We start from the raw sequence: 19,994 nt of genomic DNA on the forward strand, positions 1-19,994 counted from the left end.
TTTGTTATTCCCTGTGTGTTATTTATTTACTTGTTAACATAAACCTGCAACTCATCAGCTTGAAAGTGCCAAATCCTGTGAGCTCTCGCAATGCAAGGAGATCCGAGGCCAGTAGGTGTTTCGATTTGACACCTTGCAAGTCTGGGTTCCGTAGGTAGATTGACCACGGGGTAGTTCGCTTGGTGATGTTCTCGCCGACAAGCCGTTTGATCATGGATTTGTTCTCCTGTAGAGTTGAATCCTATTAAAATACTGTCCAGTGGAGTATGCCAATTCCTTTGGATGGGAATATACAACTAACTGGCTGACCATTTGCTTTAATAAATGTAGATGTTAAATTCCATTAACTTGCAACGGTGCCCGCCCTAGGGGCGGGGCTTCAATTGGGAGGCCCAAATGAAAAGGTAAAATATCATAAATTGAAGGCTTTTATATTTTAAACGATTTATATGAACATCCGTTAAATCATATCACATGCAAATCATCAAAATCTAAACAGTATTTGTAGAATTTCAATAAAAGCCACATCACTGTTCATATCGGTAAATATTATTCCATCGTGTTTGGAAAAACTGGAAAATGGGAAAAATTGGAAAATTGCAAAAAATTTGGAAAAACAATATAGCCTATTTTACTCCAGGGGGTTTGGAAAAACTGGAAAATGGGAAAATTTTGGAAAAACAATATGGCCTATTTTACTCCAGGGGGGTTTGGAAAAACTGGAAAATGGGAAAAATTTGGAAAAACAATATGGCCTATTTTACTCCAGGGGGTTTGGAAAAACTGTAAAATGGGAAAAATTTGGAAAAACAATATAGCCTATTTTACTCCAGGCGGTTTGGAAAAACTGGAAAATGGGAAAAATTTGGAAAAACAATATGGCCTATTTTACTCCAGGGGGTTTGGAAAAACTGGAAAATGGGAAAATTTTGGAAAAACAATATGGCCTATTTTACTCCAGGGGTTTGGAAAAACTGTAAAATGGGAAAAATTTGGAAAAACAATATGGCCTATTTTACTCCAGGCGGTTTGGAAAAACTGGAAAATGGGAAAAATTTGGAAAAACAATATGGCCTATTTTACTCCAGGCGGTTTGGAAAAACTGGAAAATGGGAAAAATTTGGAAAAACAATATGGCCTATTTTACTCCAGGGGGTTTGGGAAAATGGGAAAAATTGGAAAATTGGAAAAAAAAATGAAAAACAATATGGCCTATTTTACTCCAGGGGGTCACAGGATTACCCACCCAAAAATTTCGTTGTGATCGGTTCAGCCGTTTTTGCGATACCTGGGAACAGACAGACAGACAGACAGACATTTGGTGAATTATAGTAAGATGGTAAGAATCACAGTCCTGATGGGTCAAATTGCCTCCTGTTTCTAAGCATCCTCGTGTATCCTTAAATGTGTCCTTGCATATTTTTGAAACTCCATTGTCACATTTACAACACATATACAAACTAACCACACACTGCAATAGATATTCAACAGGTATTGAACATCATCAAAAATAAATAAATAAACCAAATAGCTGATTTATTATTACAATAAATGGTTTCGTTCAGCAAGTACCCACAAATGCCGAGACTGTGTTTTCATGGAAGATTTGCCACTACCCAAAGTGATTTATGTTCATATCTGGCAACATTGTCTTGTTCAAGAATCAAATGCACAGTTTCTTCACCAAATTGGGTTGAGCTCACAAATGGGTTTGGCTCATTTAGTCACTCATTGTGCCAAGAGAACCTGCAGCTGCTCAAAACCGGCTAAAACAGGCCTAAATTTTTCACTTTTGCAATTTTTGTTTTTTAAATTGTTTTAATTGGTTTTTTTTGTTTTTTTTTCACTTTTTTATTTTTATTTTTTAATTGTTTTTTGTTTTTTTACTTTTTTTTAACTTTCACTTTTTGAAACAGGCCTTTTGGAATTTCAATGATTATATTGGTGCCATCATGTTACGTTCATCGTTCAGCTAATGCAAAACATTGAGGGTTTATGCCGTGAGCCATTTTTCTTTTCATTTGTGTCGTAAGATATGATAGTGTGGGTATCCCGAAGTTCCAGTTCTGCACACCGGCATTGTTCAAATTGCCCGAGCACAGAAATGTAGCATCACTTGCACTCACAATCCAAATCCGGAGACCTCCCGCGGGCATGTAGTGCAGCGGGTCATCGAGCGCTGCTGAATGCCAACCTGCAGTCTGATTCACCAAAGCACCAGTCAGCTCATTTTGCCAAGGTCACAGTGTGCCCATGCTCATTTTGTGAATAGGCTCTAATTTGTATGCATAGCTCGTCTTGGTTGCATATGCTTGGATGCTTTGGGGTAAAGGATTTTGAGCTAGAGAAGGAATGCAAAGAGAGAAGAGGCTGATAGAACAAGCAAGAATGAATAATGAAAAGAATGGAGAACCTCTACATCGGCAGATATATCTCTTCTGTCCAGAGTGGCGTTAACGTCCACATTCGCAACTCGTACAACCAGACAGCCCTGGACATCGTCAACCAGTTCACGGGAACCCAGGCCTGCCGTGAAATCAAGCACATGCTCAGAGGTTTGTTGGTGGATTATCGACCCTGCCGATATCCACGCTTGTTTCACATTTACACCCCTTTCTACCATCAGTGTTGTGTTCTCGCTGCTCTTACTTGTGATTTTTCATTTTGAGCTCTTGTTTCAACTTGCCACCCACTGATGTTCACTCCGCTTGTAGAATCCTCCAGCATGCTGCAGGTGCGTGCCCTCAGGGATTTCTGTAACATCTATGACCCGACGAGTCTCAGCGTAAAGGCTGGCGAGATAATCACGGTAAGTAATCTGCTGTTAGTATTTTCATCTTTTTAAATAATTCTGTCCACACGTTATTTTTCCTAGGGATCCTGGTCCAGAGACCATACCAGATCACAAACAAGGCCTCTAAACTCACAGACTGAAAAACTATTGGATCCACATATCATATTGATTAATGGAGTCCATTAAGTTAGCACTTTAGTTCTTTTTTTTGTGTTAACACCAAACAATCCAAGCAACCTCATTCATTACGACGATGCAATTATTTAGACTCCTCACTAGAGGTAATTTACAATCTTTACACAAACTTGCCACGCACTGGTAGATGGAGATTTTTTTCTTATTTTTACGGTGTAGCTGTTACGTGCTCCTCCCCGACCCCCTGGTCTCCGTATACCCCCGAACCCTTGGAAGAGCCACGGCAGAAAAGAAATATATTACTCTGTGTTAAAATCAAGATCGAAACCACACCAATGGTTATCCACAAAAATAATATATTAAAAATCACACAGGAATAATGATACAACCATGCTAGCCAGCCACCATACAATCAATATCTTAGGATGGTACCATCTGTTAAAGTAGTCGAACTCACTGTTCCCAGTACATAGAAAGAACCTCTTCAATGTCTCTATAACCTTCAAGGCGAAGTTGATTCGCTCCGGCGATCGTTGGAACAATGTCCGATCAAGAGCAACCGAGGCGTAGACGGTCGAAGCGGCACAGAAGTCACGTGGTCAATACCCAGCAAACTCGCGGTAGAATGAAAAATCTCCAAAGACGCGCGCCGACGTACACGTTTGCCGTTCAATCAGCGAATCACCGTGTACTCCTCAAACGCCGCTTTATTGCACAGCCGTCCCTGGCAAACCACCGGAGGATAAGCCCAGCCGACGCAACAAAAAAACCTTTTCTGATGAAGGCAGCGCGCAGGGCGAAATGGCGGACGGCTCTCACTCGAGCCGGAGCTTCTTGGCAAGGATTCTCCGGAATCTCAATGCCGATACCCGACTACGCAGGCTCCACAATACTCCGGCGATATCACCAATCGCCTGAGATTCTTTTCCCGGACTCAAAGTTCCCTCGACGCCGTTCGCTTGACCACGCTCGCAACGGAGCTTCAAGACACGTCTCTCCTTTGACCTTTGCCTCACGACTTCTTCTTCCTCGCTCGATGTCTTCCGGTTCACCATCCCATTTCCTGTCTCATTTTTACCATGAGCACTTTTAACCCTTTAATCACAATAACCATTTCCTTTAAACAACAATGACCATAATACTTAGAACCAACAATAATGATAATAACAATAATCGCCGTTTCCATCCAACCCTGATAATAATAATAATACATAACCAGCAATGTTACAAGTGGATGAAAACCACAACCACGGAAGGGCCGAATCCGTAACAGTAGCCCATAGGGCAAAGCCGTCGAGAACAGTGTTTGTCCGTCTGTATGTATGTATGTTCCCTCAAACGTATACCAATCAGAGCAGAGGATCTGGTCATATGACAGGGTGATGTGATTACGTCTGATGTCATTACGGCGGTGCGACAGTACAGGGGCTGACTCTCCACACATCGCCATTTTGATTTATATGCCGTTCATGCCGAACATATCGTTGAACCTGTCATATATCACAATTGCCATGCTCTACCTTTACGTTTTTCATTCATTGTGTAAAACAAACAAACCGATTGTTAAAATGACCATCAAATATCGAAAGCATCGGCGTTACTTCTCTTCCAACAAAACGGTACGTACCCAACCCTTGTGGGGTATAATCTAGATTACAGTAGATCTTCCCTCAGTTCTGTAAGTAAAACTTCCCTCATGGATGTCGGGATTCCTCCAAATTTCTTTGTTTAATGTTATAAACAGCATTAACGACTGTTTAAAAAGCTAATCATGTGTGTTTGTGGTTTATAATATTTTACAAGCCCGGCTACGCCGCTATTAGACTTTCGGTCTTGTTTTTGTATACAACGCCTAGGCTCGTGGAAGAGCTAGGGAAGGCAACAGAACGGTGAGAACAGAATGGAAAGCGGGGAAACACACCAACAGCAGCTTCGGGGGACACAACAGAGGTACACCTGGAGGAAGAATGGGTAAGAGGAGGAAAGGGAGAGTATGGGTAGAGGGAATGTTACAAACATGATACAACTGTGTGAATCAGGAAGTGAAAACCAGGGGTGAAACAAAAAGTGAAAAGACGGGTGAAGGGAGAGGGAATTGAAATAAAACCTTGGAAATTGATGAAGAGAAGAGGAACAGCCATCTTGAAGCTCTTGAGAGAAGGGTGAGATAGAACACACTAAGGAAGTTTGCTCCACAGGCGATTGAAAAGAGGAACAGATGAGTGGAGGTGGGCAGAGAGACTGGATTTTCGGAGTTTCATCAAAAGTGAGTTACTCTGGCTGAATGGTTGCTCCTCGCGGTTTGGGAGGAGCATCAAAGCATGGAAACAGCAGAGGGTTCCACACCAAAATGAAGGTGGTTGAAGGGAGAGAGGAACCTGTCTGCAATGCGGAAGTAACAGGATCAGAGATTCAGCTTGTCACAGCAATTCCCATTATTATTTAGGAAGTTGAACATGATGGCATAAAGTGGTGTGTGATGAAGGTCTTGTGGGTTGTTATAAGTCTTATTAGACTTTGCAAGGAAAGATGGTGCAATGGAGGATGCCCAGTCGGCGGCTGGTTTTAAAGGCAAACTCTAACCAATGTGGTTTGCCTAAGAACGGTTGTGGCTGATGATGAGGTGCAAATATTTGAGGGACTGAACGTCTTAAAGTGGTTTGTCAAGCAGGGTTACATCCTGGAATTTTAAGTGAAGTCCTTATTTGAAAAAGTTGACTATTGACTATGCCAGCGGGGCATTTGCCAATAGGCCGTGGCCCAGGAGCCACCCAGGTCCCTGGAATATTTGGGATCCTCGATGCTTTCAGAAGTATTCTAGCCCATTTCTGGCTATATAATGTCTGGACAGATACCTCCACATCACGAACATTTTACTTCTTCTTCTTTTTTTTTTTTTTTCTTTCACCTAAATCAGGTTCACATGGCTTGTGATCAATATCAGAAATCGGAACAGAGACTCGTTTTCACGTCTTGTTTTGTCAACTCATCAGTGTTAATTGAAAATACATCAGGGTCCACCTGAACACCATCCTCATCAGATTTATTATTTGTTAGACTGACCAGCAACTTCGTTAAGACTGACCAGCATCCTTGAGTTCTCCATTAGCTGTGCCATGACAAATCTATTTTCGACCTCAACTTCTTCAACTGTCGTTTTTGTTGTTGTTTCGTGTTCAACTGCCTGTACGAAGATGTCATCATTGTCATTTCCACCTCAAACAGCGACAGTGACTGCATCTGTGTTGGAACCGCTATTCGTGTTACATCGAGCAAACAGGATAACCACTTTGTGAAGTCCACATCCTTTGTCTCCTCTAACTTTTTTCAAATGCCCCACGACCACTCTGCATCCCCTTTTTTGGCCACTACCTTTCCTTTACCCCCCTGACTGACATCTCTCTCTCCCACCATAGCTCTATTGCAATGTTACTCTCCAGGTAGATACACTTTTTGCCTATACGTCTGCCAAACAAACTCCCCCACTCCCTTCAATCCCACTCCTCCCTCCAGGTCTTTAAAACAGCTGTTCACAACCATCTCTTATCTTTCCCCATCCAAAACCTTGATCTTTTCTACCTCCACTAATTCACCCCAGATACACTTTTTTGAAATTCCAACTTCTTTCCTGGAAGTCCTTGCAGTGTCCATATGTTTTATACCTCTCCCACCTCCCCCCAAGCCCTCTCCCTCCCACAGATCTCTCGATGTCCCTGCTCTCAAATGTTGTGTTTGTGTCCTTCTCCCTCTCTCCCCATCTTGTCTGCCGCTCCCCTTATTTTGTGTTTTCTGTGTCGGTTTGACTTTTTGTGATTAATGTTAGCTCTTTCACGAGCCTCGATCTTGTATACCAAAAAAATAAAAATAATAATTGTATATACTTCTGCTTGGGGAAGACCTACTACTGCGCTCCAGGTGACCAAACTTGTTAATGTTTCTACGGAGATTGCATTTGATTGGGTATAAAGTTGTCTCCCTTCACAACTGTCTGTTGTGTCCAATGCGAGTTTGAGTTATCCTGGCTTAATTTACAGATAATTACCAGACTTTAGATTTTGTAAAGATTTCTATTTCATTTTTGAAAAAAACACCTTTTGATATGTCACAGAAACATATTAATTTGATATGTTGTGGAAACATATTAATTTGATATGTTGCAGAAACATTTTTTGTTTTTTTGTTTTTTTGTTTTTTTTGTATACAAGATCGAGGCTCGTGAAAGAGCGAACATTAATCACACAGAAAGACAAACCGACACATAAAACATACAACATCGGGAGCGGTAGACAAGATGGGGAGAGAGGGGGAAGGACACAAAACACAACATTTGAGAGCAGGGATCGAGAGACATGGAGACATCGAGAGATCTGAGAGAGGGCGAGGGCTTTGGGGGGGGGGGGGGGGGGGGCATGGGAAGGGGGCGGTGGGAGAGGTATAAAACATATGGACACTGCCAGGACTTCCAGGAAAGAAGTTGGAATTTCAAACAAGGTGGATCTGGGGTGAATTAGCGGGGGTAGAAAAGATCAAGGTTTTGGATGGGGGAAGATAAGAGATGGTGGTGAACAGCTGTTTTAAAGACCTGGAGGGAGGAGTGGGATTGAAGGGAGTGAGGGAGTTTGTTCCAGAGGCGGGAGAAAAGAGGAATGAAAGAGTGAAGGTGAGCAGAGAGCCGAGATTTCGGCAGTTTAACCATCAGAGGGTTGTTGGCAGATCTTGTGCGTTTTAATTGATATGTTGTGGAAACATTAATTTGATATGTTGTGGAAACATATTAATTTGATATGTTGTGGAAACATATTAATTTGATATGTCACAGAAACATATTAATTTGATATGTTGTGGAAACATATTAATTTGATATGTTGCAGAAACATATTAATTTGATATGTTGTGGAAACATCATTTCCGTTTCCGGTCTTGCTGGCGAGGGTTCGTTTATTCTCAGCTCTCCATGCTATCCATCGAAATCGAAGTTAAGTAATTGTTCCCATTTGTATTTTCGTTATAACTATTTATTTTATGGTGTATATATTGTCTCCCGACGAAGATTTTCGGTGCAAATCTTTCATACTTGTATTGAAAATCGTGTTAATTCGGGTCGTGTTTTGAGGCCTTGTAGTTGTACAGTGAACACTGTACAACCTTGAGGCTTTGTTTTTCTCTCAGCGGTCCGTGTTTTTGTGATCCAATAACTTTCGTTCTCTGTTTTCCCAATCTTTTCACCCCATAGCCCTCTTCCTTGTGTAAAGCACAACTCAAAAAAATCCAAAAAAAAAACATTTCCTTCTCTGTTCTCATTCGTTTATTCATTCTTATTCGTTCGTTCGTTCGTTCTTCGACCACGTGTTTCTCCCCCATTTCCCCAGATAGATTGTCAAATTTCAACTCGTTATTTTATCGTCCATGCGTTATTGTTTTGATTATAGTTACTTTTGGTTTGAATTTCCTGTAACTTGTAATTATTTAATCGTGTTCTGCTCCTCGTGTGCGGCCTTGTAGTTGTACCCCCGTCGGTGTTTGTTATCTTAATCGTGTTTTGCTTGGCTCTTAGTTTTTTTCCCTTCTACCCCGAACATAATACTCTGTCTAACGTTCTAAATCCCCACCTCCCCCCCCCCCCCCCCCACCCCCAAAAACCACACAAACAGAAAAAAAAAAACATTTATTTTCCTTTCTCCACGTGTACTGTTGACTCATCCTGTATTTTCTGTCCAGGTGTGCTGTTCGCCCCGCCCCCATTAACTCCTTGCCATTCACCGTTTGCCCTTCACGTGACTCGTGGTGGTCCCTCTCGGCTCTCCCCCCGTTGGTATTTTTGTGCACATAAGATTGTTCACGGTTCTGTTTAAATATTATTTAAATATGTATAACATTTCCCCTTCAGTGTTTTACTCAGTGGTATTTTACAACACACTGTTTTTCTTCCTATTTAAAAGGCTTTTCTCAATTTCCTCTCCAACTCATTCCACCTCAAAAAAAAGAAATTCAATATCTTATACGTCTCCCTCACTACATGGTCTAAATTCACATTCATTCCATCCCTCCTCCATCATTCTGAACCGGATTGCTAACTTGAAAATCACAACAAACCCAATTTGTTTTCAATGTTCGTCTTCCATTAATCATCCACTTTCTAAACTCCCCTCTTGCCCCTCCCATCCAAATCCCTCCCCTTGCACCTACACTCCTAAACTCCCCCCTTGCCCCGCCACTCTTAAACTCCCCCCCTGCCCCTCCACTCCTGAACTCCCCCCTTGCCCTTCCACTCCTGTTGCCCTTCCCCTCCTAAACTCCCCCCTCACTCCTCCCCTTCAAAACTCCCCCCCAACCCCTCCCATTCAAATCTCCCCCCATACCATTCCTCTCCAATTCTCCCTCCTCCCCCCTCCTCCTCAAAGCTGCCTCCTCCCCACTTCGTCTCCCTTCTATCTCATACCTCCACCCCCCCCCCCAACCTTCTTCTTTCCTCTGCCCCTCCTCAAACAACCCCTCATTGTGCCTCATCCCTTCACCTTCAAACCTTTCATCCTCCTCATCCTTCCCTTTCTTGGAACTCTTCTGCAATCGCTGACACACTAACAACTGCTCTCCCTACCTCCCCCTCTCATCCTTCATCTTACCCTACTCCTCCCGTCCCCTGTCCTGTACCCGATGCTCCCCCTCTCTCTTCATTAACGGCATGGACCTCAAACATCCGGGGCCTTCGCCCAAACCTGACTGATCTCTCCATACAGGTTGCTTCTGACAATCCAGACTTGATCTGCTTAACAGAGACTTTCCTCCTTCAAGATGTCTCTGATTCCTTAATATCTCTTCCTGGTTACTCCCTCCTCCGGTATGATAGACCTGAGCCTCGGCCTGGTGGTGGGGTGGCTATCTTTATCAAAAACTCTCTTCCTCACTCTCCTTGCACTGCCCTCTCTCCTCCTCACCCCCAGGAGTACCTCTGGCTATGGCTTCCTCTCCGCTCCCACCTTTTGTTCATATGTGTTCTGTACCGTCCCCCAAACAGTGATGACTCCATCTACATTTCACTGTCCGACAACATGGACCAACTTCTATCCACTCATCCCAACTCTCTCTTCCTCATATGTGGTGACTTCAATTGTCATCATGCCACCTGGTTGGGTGTGGGTTCCTCTCTCACCAGTCATGGCACCTCAGCAAAGGACTTCTGTGACTCACTGGGATTGACACAATCTGTCAATTTCCCGACCCGGATCTCAGCCAATGGAGTATCTTCTCTTCTAGACTTGGTTATGACTAACTTCCCTGCTAATGTCTGCTGCTCTTCTTCTGCTCCAATCGGTTCTTCTGATCATGTGCTTGTCAAAGTGGACATCTCTCTGGCCATTCTCAGAGAGCCTCCTCAGCGTCGACGAGTCTGGCATTTCACTCAGGCCGACTGGGACGGTCTTCAAGCAGCCATCAATCGTCTGGATTGGTCTCCCATCTCCACTGCCTCTGACATCAATTCTTCCTGGGAATTCTTCCAAAGCAAACTGATCTCTCTCATGCACAGATTTATCCCATCTCGCCTTCAGTTGTCTTACCCTTCCTCCCGTCCATGGTACACTGAATCTTGTGGTGAGGCAGTTGCCCTGAAACAACTTGCCTTTGCCTCTTGGAAGGCTAATCCAACTGAAGGAAATCTCAGTTCCTTCCACCAAGCTCGGAACAAGTGTGTGTCTACCCTCAGGAGTGCCAGGAAGCACTATCTCTCCTCACTCAAGAATGAACTCTCAAACCTGTCTCCTTCCTCCAAATCCTGGTGGTGTCTGGTCAAATCCGTTTCTGGTGTTTGTTCCCCCCTCCATCCCCTCCCTTACCTCAAATGGCCACACAGTTGACATCGCACGTGACAAAGCCGAATGCCTCAACTCTGTGTTTGCCTCAAAATCCTTAGTCCCAAACCCATCTCTCTCTGTTCCCACCTTTCCCAGTCGAACCAAACTGCTCCTGGACTCTGTGACCTTCTCTCCTGACAAGGTGGAGGAGTTTTTGTCAAACCTCGACTCTGATTCTGCAACTGGACCAGATGGCATCAGCCCACGGGTCCTAAAATCCTGCTCTGCCGCTCTATCTCACCCTCTCTCTGTTCTTTTCACCCTATCTTTTGCTCAAGGTCATCTGCCAGCATCCTGGAAATCAGCAAACATTACCGCTTTACACAAAAAAGGTGCAAAAACAGATCCTTGCAACTACAGACCAATCAGCCTGCTCCCAATTATCAGCAAAGTCATGGAATCCATCATTGCTTCGGATATGAAATCTTTCCTCTTCTCCAATGGCTTGATCTCTGATCATCAATTTGGTTTCAGACCAGGTCACTCTACTCTGGACATGCTGCTTCTGCTGTCTCAACAATGGATGGAGGTCCTCAATGCCAAACAGGAAATCAGAGCTGTCTCCCTTGACATATCACGTGCCTTCGATACGGTCTGGCACCCAGCTCTGCTCACCAAACTCTCCTCCTATGGTATCCATGGAAATCTCCATGCATGGCTTGCGGACTTCCTTTCTGGTCGTAGTCAACGTGTGGCCCTGAATGGATTTCTCTCATCTCCCCTTCCCGTTCAGGCTGGAGTTCCCCAAGGCAGTGTGCTGGGCCCTGTGCTTTTTCTGGTCTTTATCAATGATCTCTCCGACTCTCTGGAAAATCCTCTGTATCTCTTTGCTGATGACTCCACTCTCTGCCGCTCCATTCCTCTTCCCTCAGATCGGCAGTCTGCAGCCTCCTCACTCTCTGAAGACCTGGACAAAATCACAGACTGGTCAAACATGTGGAACATGTCTTTCAATCCTGACAAATCTCACACTCTTACTATGTCTCTCCGAAAAGATCGACTGGACAACCCTCCCATCTACTTTCTCAACAATCCTCTCCAAGAAGTTCTGTCGCTCAAGCTTTTGGGTCTCACCATCTGCCATGATCTTTCTTGGGAAAACCACATTTCCAAGCTGGCCTCCAAAGCCAGTCGCCGACTGGGCATCCTCCGTCGTGCGAAGTCCTTCCTAGGCACACCTGAGCTCCTCACCACATACAAGGCTTTCATCCGCAGCTCAATGGAATACTGTTCTCCCCTATGGGCTGGTGCTCCTGCCTCACACCTGGCTCGGCTTCACGCTGTTGAATCCAAAGCTTTCAGAATCATTGGAATCTCCCGCGATGAAGCTATCTCTGAGGGCCTTTCACTCACTCACCGCAGGCAGGTAGGTGGTCTTTCTGTCTTCTACCGACTCCTCTCCGGCCTTGCTCTCCCAGCTCTCTCTGTGCTCTGTCCCCCAAATATTCCTACAGGTCGCACAAGATCTGCCAGCCACCCTCTGATGGTTAAACTGCCGAAATCTCGGCTCGCTGCTCACCTTCACTCTTTCATTTCTCTTTTCTCCCGCCTCTGGAACAAACTCCCACACTCACTTCAATCACACTCCTCCCTCCAGGTCTTCAAAACAGCTGTTCACCACCATCTCTTATCTTCCCCCATCCAAAACCTTGATCTTTTCTACCCCCACTAATTCACCCCAGATCCACCTTGTTTGAAATTCCAACTTCTTTCCTGGAAGTCTTGGCAGTGTCCATATGTTTTATACCTCTCCCACCCCCCCCCCCCCCCCCTTCCCATGCCATCCCAAAGCCCTCTCCCTCCCACAGTTCTCTCGATGTCTCCATGTCTCTCGGTCCCTGCTCTCAAATGTTGCGTTTGTGTCCTTCCCCCTCTCTCCCCATCTTGTCTACCGCTCCCGATGTTATTTGTTTTGTGTGTCTGTTTGTCTTTCTGTGTGATTAATGTTCGCTCTTTCACGAGCCTCGATCTTGTATACAAAAAAATAATAATAATAAATAAATAAATTGATATGTTGTGGAAACATATTAATTTGATATGTTGCAGAAACATATTAATTTTATATGTTGTGGAAACATATTAATTTGATATGTTGCGGAAACATATTAATTTGATATGTTGCAGAAACATATTAATTTGATATGTTGTGGAAACATATTAATTTGATATGTTGTGGAAACATATTAATTTGATATGTTGCAGAAACATATTAATTTGATATGTTGTGGAAACATATTAATTTGATATGTTGCAGAAACATATTAATTTGATATGTTGTGGAAACATTAATTTCATTTTATACCTGTGTCCATTTTATGGATGGTCCCGAGACTATCCCAAAACAATTTGGGATCCCAAAACACCTTTTGATATGTTGCAGAAACATATTAATTTGATATGTTGTGGAAACATATTAATTTGATTTTATACCTGTGTCCATTTTATGGATGATGTGAGGCCCTATATCTAACCTTGTCAAGGAAGTAGATGGGAGGTTTGGAAAATAGTCCTTTGAGAAAGACAAAGTGAGTGTGTGAGATTCATTAGGATTGAAAGACGTATTCCAAGTGTTGGACCAGCTCCAGATTTTATCAAGGCCTATATAGAGGGAAAAGGCTTCTGTCTTAATGAGGGATGTCAACAGAGGATGGATGGAGTCCTCAGCAAAAAGGACATTCAGGGTTTTTTGCAGGGAATAAGAAAGATCTTTGATGAAGACGAGGAACAGGACTGGTCCAAAACACTGCCTCGTGGCATTCCATTCTCGTTATAGAGAGGTGATAAGAGGGTCTGGTTGGGAGCCACGTGCTGACTACAAGAGTGGGGGACATCAGCAGGCCATGAGAGTAGATGGATACCCTAGGCTGAGAGTTTGGAGAGCAAGGTGGGGTGCCAGCCATTTCATATGCTTGAGATACATCCAAGTCCCAGTTGTTGACTCAGCCTGAGTACCAGGTCACTGGTAATTCCCCGTGTCGCAAGAGGCGACTAACAGGGTTGGTGGCAGGAAGGGCATCCGGCCATAAAACATTGCTTCAAAAAGGGGACCATGGTGCCCGAAAAAGGCCAACCCCTGCTCTGCGGGGGGAAAATGGCCTCTAAAGGTGGTTTCTTTTTTGTATCTATTGTTGGGAGAGGAGCGGTATATTTCCAGGATGGAGTGATTAGGTCGGATTCCAAACTTGTAGTCTGAAATCAGGCCATTGAAGAAAATGAAGAATTTGATGTGATGATGAATTGACTTTGCTTATAATTGCTAGTAAGCTAATGGGCCTATATATAGTTAAGAGGAGTGATGGATTTTGTACATGATATTTTGAAACAAACACACAGTTGAGACATTCTGCTTTCTCATGAACAGCGTCTGCTGTGGTGCCATTCGAAGTGCTCGGCATATACATCAAATAGGGGCAGCAAACACTATTGACATATGTCGTGAAAATCAAGCTCAGACACGACTTGACCTCTGGGTAGGTTTTAATATCATTTAGATCTGTAGTACATCCTGGAAGAATACATGCATGCAACAGGCATTAAATCAGAGCATTTCATGAGCAGCAATGGTTGATTCAATATAACAATGGTTAGCGCAGCGCATTGTCAGCGCAGCATTTGGGGCGTACATACCATTCAAACTACTGGATAATGTCACAGTGAGTTCCGCTGAAGTGTCTGCGCGCCCCGGTTGTCCCGGGTCTTATAGACGCCCCCTTCCGTAGCGAGCACCCCTGGGTTCACCTTGGTATAATTTCACTACATTCTCCCCGCCGTTAGAACTATACTGCCGCTCGGCAGGTTGCAAGCAAGCATCAGCAATAAACGAATGGGTAACGTCAATCCACGTCAGTCGGTCTACCCGTAGCGGTCGGGGCGGCGAACCTCCCTGCCAGTTCGTGTTCGGAATCCACTGGGCACGGCGTCCCCTAGCCCGGAGTCCCCCGCGTCGGAATAGCCGCCGGAGGTTGGAGTCGGAGGGGGCGCCCCTGCGCCTTCGGGCACGGGAGCGGGGGACGACGGGAGTAACAGTGGTAGTTCCATAGGGGAAGCTTCGATAGAGTCCATAGACTCGTAGACGGGTTCGTCGATATCCCTGTCGTCGTCCCCACATGGGGCGAGATGGCGTACGGAGACAGTAGGCTCGCGGCCATCCGCCGTTAACACGCGAGCATGCTCGGGATTAGCCTGGAGGACCTGCACCTTGTCAACAAGGGGGTCGTACTTGCTAGCGCGAACCGCTCGTTTGAGATAGGCGGGCCCCGGTTCAGCGAGCCAGCTGGGTAAAGATTGGATACTGCCGGAGCTTCTCGGGTGGTGGAACAGTCGTTCGTGAGGAGTCTGGTTGGTGGCAGTACATAGGAGAGCCCGGATCGAGTTTAGAGCGGCAGGTAGGGACCACGCCCATTTATCGAGGCCTCGGCCGAGGGTCCGAAGGCTTAGCATGACGGCCCGCCATATAATCCCATTAAAGCGTTCGATCTGTCCATTCGCTTGGGGCCGGTACGGGGTGGTGTAGCTCGAAGCGACATTATGCTGGAGCAAGTAGCCCCTCACCTCCTGGGACAGGAACACCGCACCCCGATCGGTATGCACGTAGGCCGGATACCCGAACATAGAAAACAAATTCTGCAGACACCGAATAACCGTGGCAGCCGACATATCCCCGCACGTGTAAGCAAAGGGGAATCGGGAATACTCATCGACGATAGTGAGCAGATAGCGAGAGTTGCTCGACATCGGCAGCGGCCCTTTGAAGTCCATCGCCAAGCGCTCCCACGGTCTAGTAGCCCTAACGAGTGTCCCCAGAGGGGGGCTATAAAAACGCGGTTTGAGTTCCGCACAGATCGCGCAATCACGGCAGATGCGGCGGATGTCCTCCATCGAGTACGGCAGATTGCCCGCGCGCACAAAATGCGCGAAGCGCGTTACCCCGGGATGACACATAGTGCTGTGCAAAGTGCGCAGCCCCTCCAAAGTTACAACCCCCGCGCAAGTGGCCGGCCTCGATAAGGCGTCAGCGACCAGGTTATCCTTCCCCGGGCGGTATTTGATGGTGTAGCAGAAGTCGGCGAGTTCGATACGCCAACGGGTGATTTTCTCATTCTTAATGCGCTGAGCATGTAAGGTGTCGTACATAAACGCAACACTCTGTTGGTCCGTGATGATTTGGAAACTCCGCCCAAGCAGATACGGACGCCATCGCCGAATTGATTCGACGATCGCGTACGCTTCCTTTTCGACAGACGAATGCCGCCGCTCAGCGGAGGTGAGAGTCCGCGAGAAGAAAGCCACAGGGCGGCCTCCTTGGGAGAGAGTCGCCGCTATCGCATGATCCGAGGCATCACTCTCCAAAACGAAAGAGGCACTCTCGTCAATCGTCGCGACAGCGGCGCCAGCAATGTCGACTTTAAGGCCCTCGAAGGCCGCCAGGGCGGCCGGGCCCATGGGGAAAGTGTCGCAGGCCACGAGGGGGCGGAGCTTTGCGGAGAAATTTTGCACCCACTTTGAGTAGTGGGCGAACAGCCCTAGAGCGCGTTTCAGCGAAGCCCGATCGCTAGGCGGAGCCATATCGAGCAAAGGGCGCAGACGCTCCTTATCCGGAGAGATGGAGCCATGGGTCACGGTGTACCCCAAAAGGTCTACCGTGCGTAGAGAGTATTGACACTTCGCCGCATTCATGGTTAAGCGATATTTCCGCGCGACCTCGAGGAAGCGTTTCAGATTAGCGTCGTGATGCTCCTGGTCATACCCACAAACCGTAAGATTGTCCAGATAGACAAAGACATCGGTCAAATTCTCCTTCGCAACGAGGTCATCCATAGCTCTCTGAAAACAAGCGACGCCGTTCGTTACCCCAAAGGGAAGTCTCGTGAACTGGTACAACCGCTGACCCGATTCAAAGGCTGTAAAGATGCGATCAGCCCTAGAGATGGGGACTTGATGATACGCACTACGCAGATCGAGAGTGCTATAAACGGAATACAGGGCCACCTGGCATACCAGGGCGTCCATCCCCGGTAAGGAGTAGGCATCCAGCTGTGTAAAACGATTAATCGTCTGCGAATAGTCGATTACCATACGCCGGCGGTGGGCCTCACTCCGCACCACTAAGACTTGGGCCCGCCACGGTGACCTACTGTGTTCTATGATACCGTCCTTCAAGAGCAGGGCCGTTTCTTCCGCAATGAATTGCGCGTCCGCGCGAGAGTAGCGCCGCGATTTGACGGCTACAGGGGTACAATCAGTGGTCAGGTTGGGGAACAGTGAGAGTGGCTCCATGTCCATTTGAGCGAGGGCGCACACAGCGAGCGTGTCCGGCCCTCCGAAGTCTATTTCCAAACGTCCATGCCGCTTAAGGAAATCAAGTCCTAACAGAACGTCAGCGCATAAGGCCGGTAATACCATGAGATACACGTCCGGGAACGTGCGTCCGTTTATCACAAGTTTCAATCGACACGCCCCTTTTGTGCTCAACCGAAGTCCCTGAGAGGCCATGAAGATCCGGCGGGTTGTCCCGAGAACCGGCCACCCATGTTGATGCACGAGTCGCTGATCAATAAAACTATCCGTGGACCCCGTATCAATCAAAGCTTGCGCAAAAACGCCCGCGACCGTGAGCGGAATGAAGGCCTGCGCTAGGCCGGCAGACCCGGCAGGTATAGTTCCGGCCGGGCGAGAAGATCGCGCCTCGCGGGTGGATCCCACGCCGGCTGCAATCCTTCGGGCAGCGTCGGCAGGTTGGGCCTCAGCAGGAGCATTGAAGTCAGTTGGCTCATCAGCAGTTTCATTTGCCAGAGTGGGTGTGGGTTGGTCGTAAGAGCAGCCGCCAGATGGCGCTCGAGCCACGTGAGAAAGGTCTCTGCCGTCTGCAGAGTCATTTGCCAGAGTGGGTGTGGGTTGGTCGTAAGAGCAGCCGCCAGATGGCGCTCGAGCCACGTGAGAAAGGTCTCTGCCGTCTGCAGAGTCATATGCCAAAGTGGGTGCATGTAATTCATAAAAGCTGCCGTCAGGTGGGGCTCGAGTCACGTGAGAAAGATTTCTGCCGTCTGCAGATTCACATGCCAAAGTGGGTGCATGTAATTCGCAAAAGCTGCCGTCAGATGGGGCTCGTGTCACGTGCTGCGTTTGCCGCACTTCGAGAGGAATTTCCAAAGCAGGAGCATGTCGCTTGTTTGAAGTAGGCGTTCGAACGCCAGTCAAGGTCGGACGCGCTGTGACCGGTCGCGTTCGCGCCATTTGTTTCGGCGGCCCGATGTATCTCACCAAGGTCGGGCGGGTAGCCAGAGGCCCGCGAGGAGGAGAGCGGCTCTTCAAAGCCGAGCGAGGCGCCCCGTCCGGTGCTCGATCCGTTGGCTCCGCGATGAGCCCATTCAAGGTCGCTCGGGAATGCGTGCCCCGTGCGGCCTTTCTGCAGACCTTTGCAAAATGACCCTTGGTGGAGCACAAGTGACATGTCGCCTCTCGGGCCGGGCATTCAGAGCGAGGATGCTGCCGATTTCCACAAAAATAACATTTTGCATACCGGGCAGGCCGTGGCCGGGCAGCGGCGGCAGCAGTGAGGCCGGAAGCGGAGTCCGCTTCCGGAGCTCCCAGAGACTCGGCCGTCGTGGTGGTCGGGTCCTCCTCCGTATCCTCGGCAGTAGCCCTCTCAGGTCGCGCGAGTTGCGAGGTCCCCGCCACGACTCGTGGGTGATCATATGCGGTCAATTGTTCTCGGGCATCTGTGTATACGTGTGCCAGCCGTAGTGCTTCTGTAAATGTCAGCTCCGCGACCTCCAAGAGACGGAGCCGCAAGACTCCAGAACTAATTCCGGAGATGAATGAATCTCGGAGCAAATCGTCCTGCACTTGCTCGTGGGTCCGGACGTCCTGCACGCAGTCTGCCAATAGGTAGCGCAACTCCTGCGCGAAGCGATCGATCGATTCAGACGGTTGCTGTCGCCGCTGAGAGAGTTGATGCCGGCCGTGCACAGCGCTCCGTGTCTTTACGTAGAGGCGCTTCAGCTCGGCTAGGGCCGTAGCGTACGTCCCAAATCGAGAAATGTTCTTGAAAACAGTGTGATGGACCTTGGACCATAACACGGACAGCTTTATCGCAGCGGTGGGCTCTGTCTCGTGAGCCGCAAAGTAATTCTGCAGCGTGTTGAGCCAATGAGCAAACTCCGATGCAGATCCCTCAGCTTGAGGGTCGGCTCCGAGAATCGGTACCACGATCATCTTGTGGTCAGCCATTCCGGCGATCTAAATGATATTAAATGTCGTGAAAATCAAGCTCAGACACGACTTGACCTCTGGGTAGGTTTTAATATCATTTAGATCTGTAGTACATCCTGTAAGAATACATGCATGCAACAGGCATTAAATCAGAGCATTTCATGAGCAGCAATGGTTGATTCAATATAACAATGGTTAGCGCAGCGCATTGTCAGCGCAGCATTTGGGGCGTACATACCATTCAAACTACTGGATAATGTCACAGTGAGTTCCGCTGAAGTGTCTGCGCGCCCCGGTTGTCCCGGGTCTTATAGACGCCCCCTTCCGTAGCGAGCACCCCTGGGTTCACCTTGGTATAATTTCACTACAACATATTTGACAAGACACTACCTGGACTTTGGAGGAGGTGTCGGGTTCGAGAGTTCAACCTTGACGTTGACCAGATGTTTTGTGTCTCTCTTGTGAGTTCACAGGTACGTGTTGCCGGCATTGTCAAATGACCCGAGATTGTGTAGTGGTTCATATTTTCCTTCCATGAAGAGAAGGAAAGTTGATCATTACTGGGTCCAGAAGGATGGATTTGCATTTGGCAGAAATCTGGATCGGAAGTTCACAGATTAAGTCAGGCACATGGACTCACGTATGTTCATTGCTGCAGTGTTGTGGACAATTGAAGAGTTACCGACTCCTCGCCAATTGGTATGGTGACAGTTTAAATAGCCACATATGAGGAAGAGAGAGTTGGGATTGGTGGCTGTTGATGAAGTTGATGTTGATGACTCCTACGAGTTTGGGAAGCGTGAGAGGAGCACACTGACAGTGAAAATGGAGATGTTGATGTAAACTATAACTCTGCCACTGGGACAGGGTACAGGCTTGTTGAAACAGAGGAAACAATAGTTGAGGAGAGATTCAGAGGAATTGGGGGACATCATGGTGGAGAAACTATTCTGTTAAGCAAATAATTTAATGTTTAGCAGGAGCAGCCTGGATTGGGAGATCCG

General features: G+C 47.0%; 1 protein-coding gene across 2 annotated transcripts in view; it reads left to right on the forward strand.

Moving 5' to 3' along the window:
* LOC137426860 (caskin-1) overlaps positions 1-19,994 on the forward strand; it is a 313,044-nt gene that overhangs the window by 207,107 nt on the left and 85,943 nt on the right. For both annotated transcript variants that reach the window (XM_068115825.2, XM_078778949.1), the window contains exons 8-9: positions 2,447-2,555; positions 2,715-2,809. In XM_068115825.2, the coding sequence (XP_067971926.2) occupies positions 2,447-2,555; positions 2,715-2,809 (204 nt within the window). The remainder of the gene's footprint in view (positions 1-2,446; positions 2,556-2,714; positions 2,810-19,994) is intronic.

Source organism: Myxine glutinosa, chromosome 5 (assembly GCF_964187855.1).
Source record: "Myxine glutinosa chromosome 5, kmMyxGlut1.1, whole genome shotgun sequence".
Lineage (NCBI taxonomy): Eukaryota > Metazoa > Chordata > Myxini > Myxiniformes > Myxinidae > Myxine > Myxine glutinosa.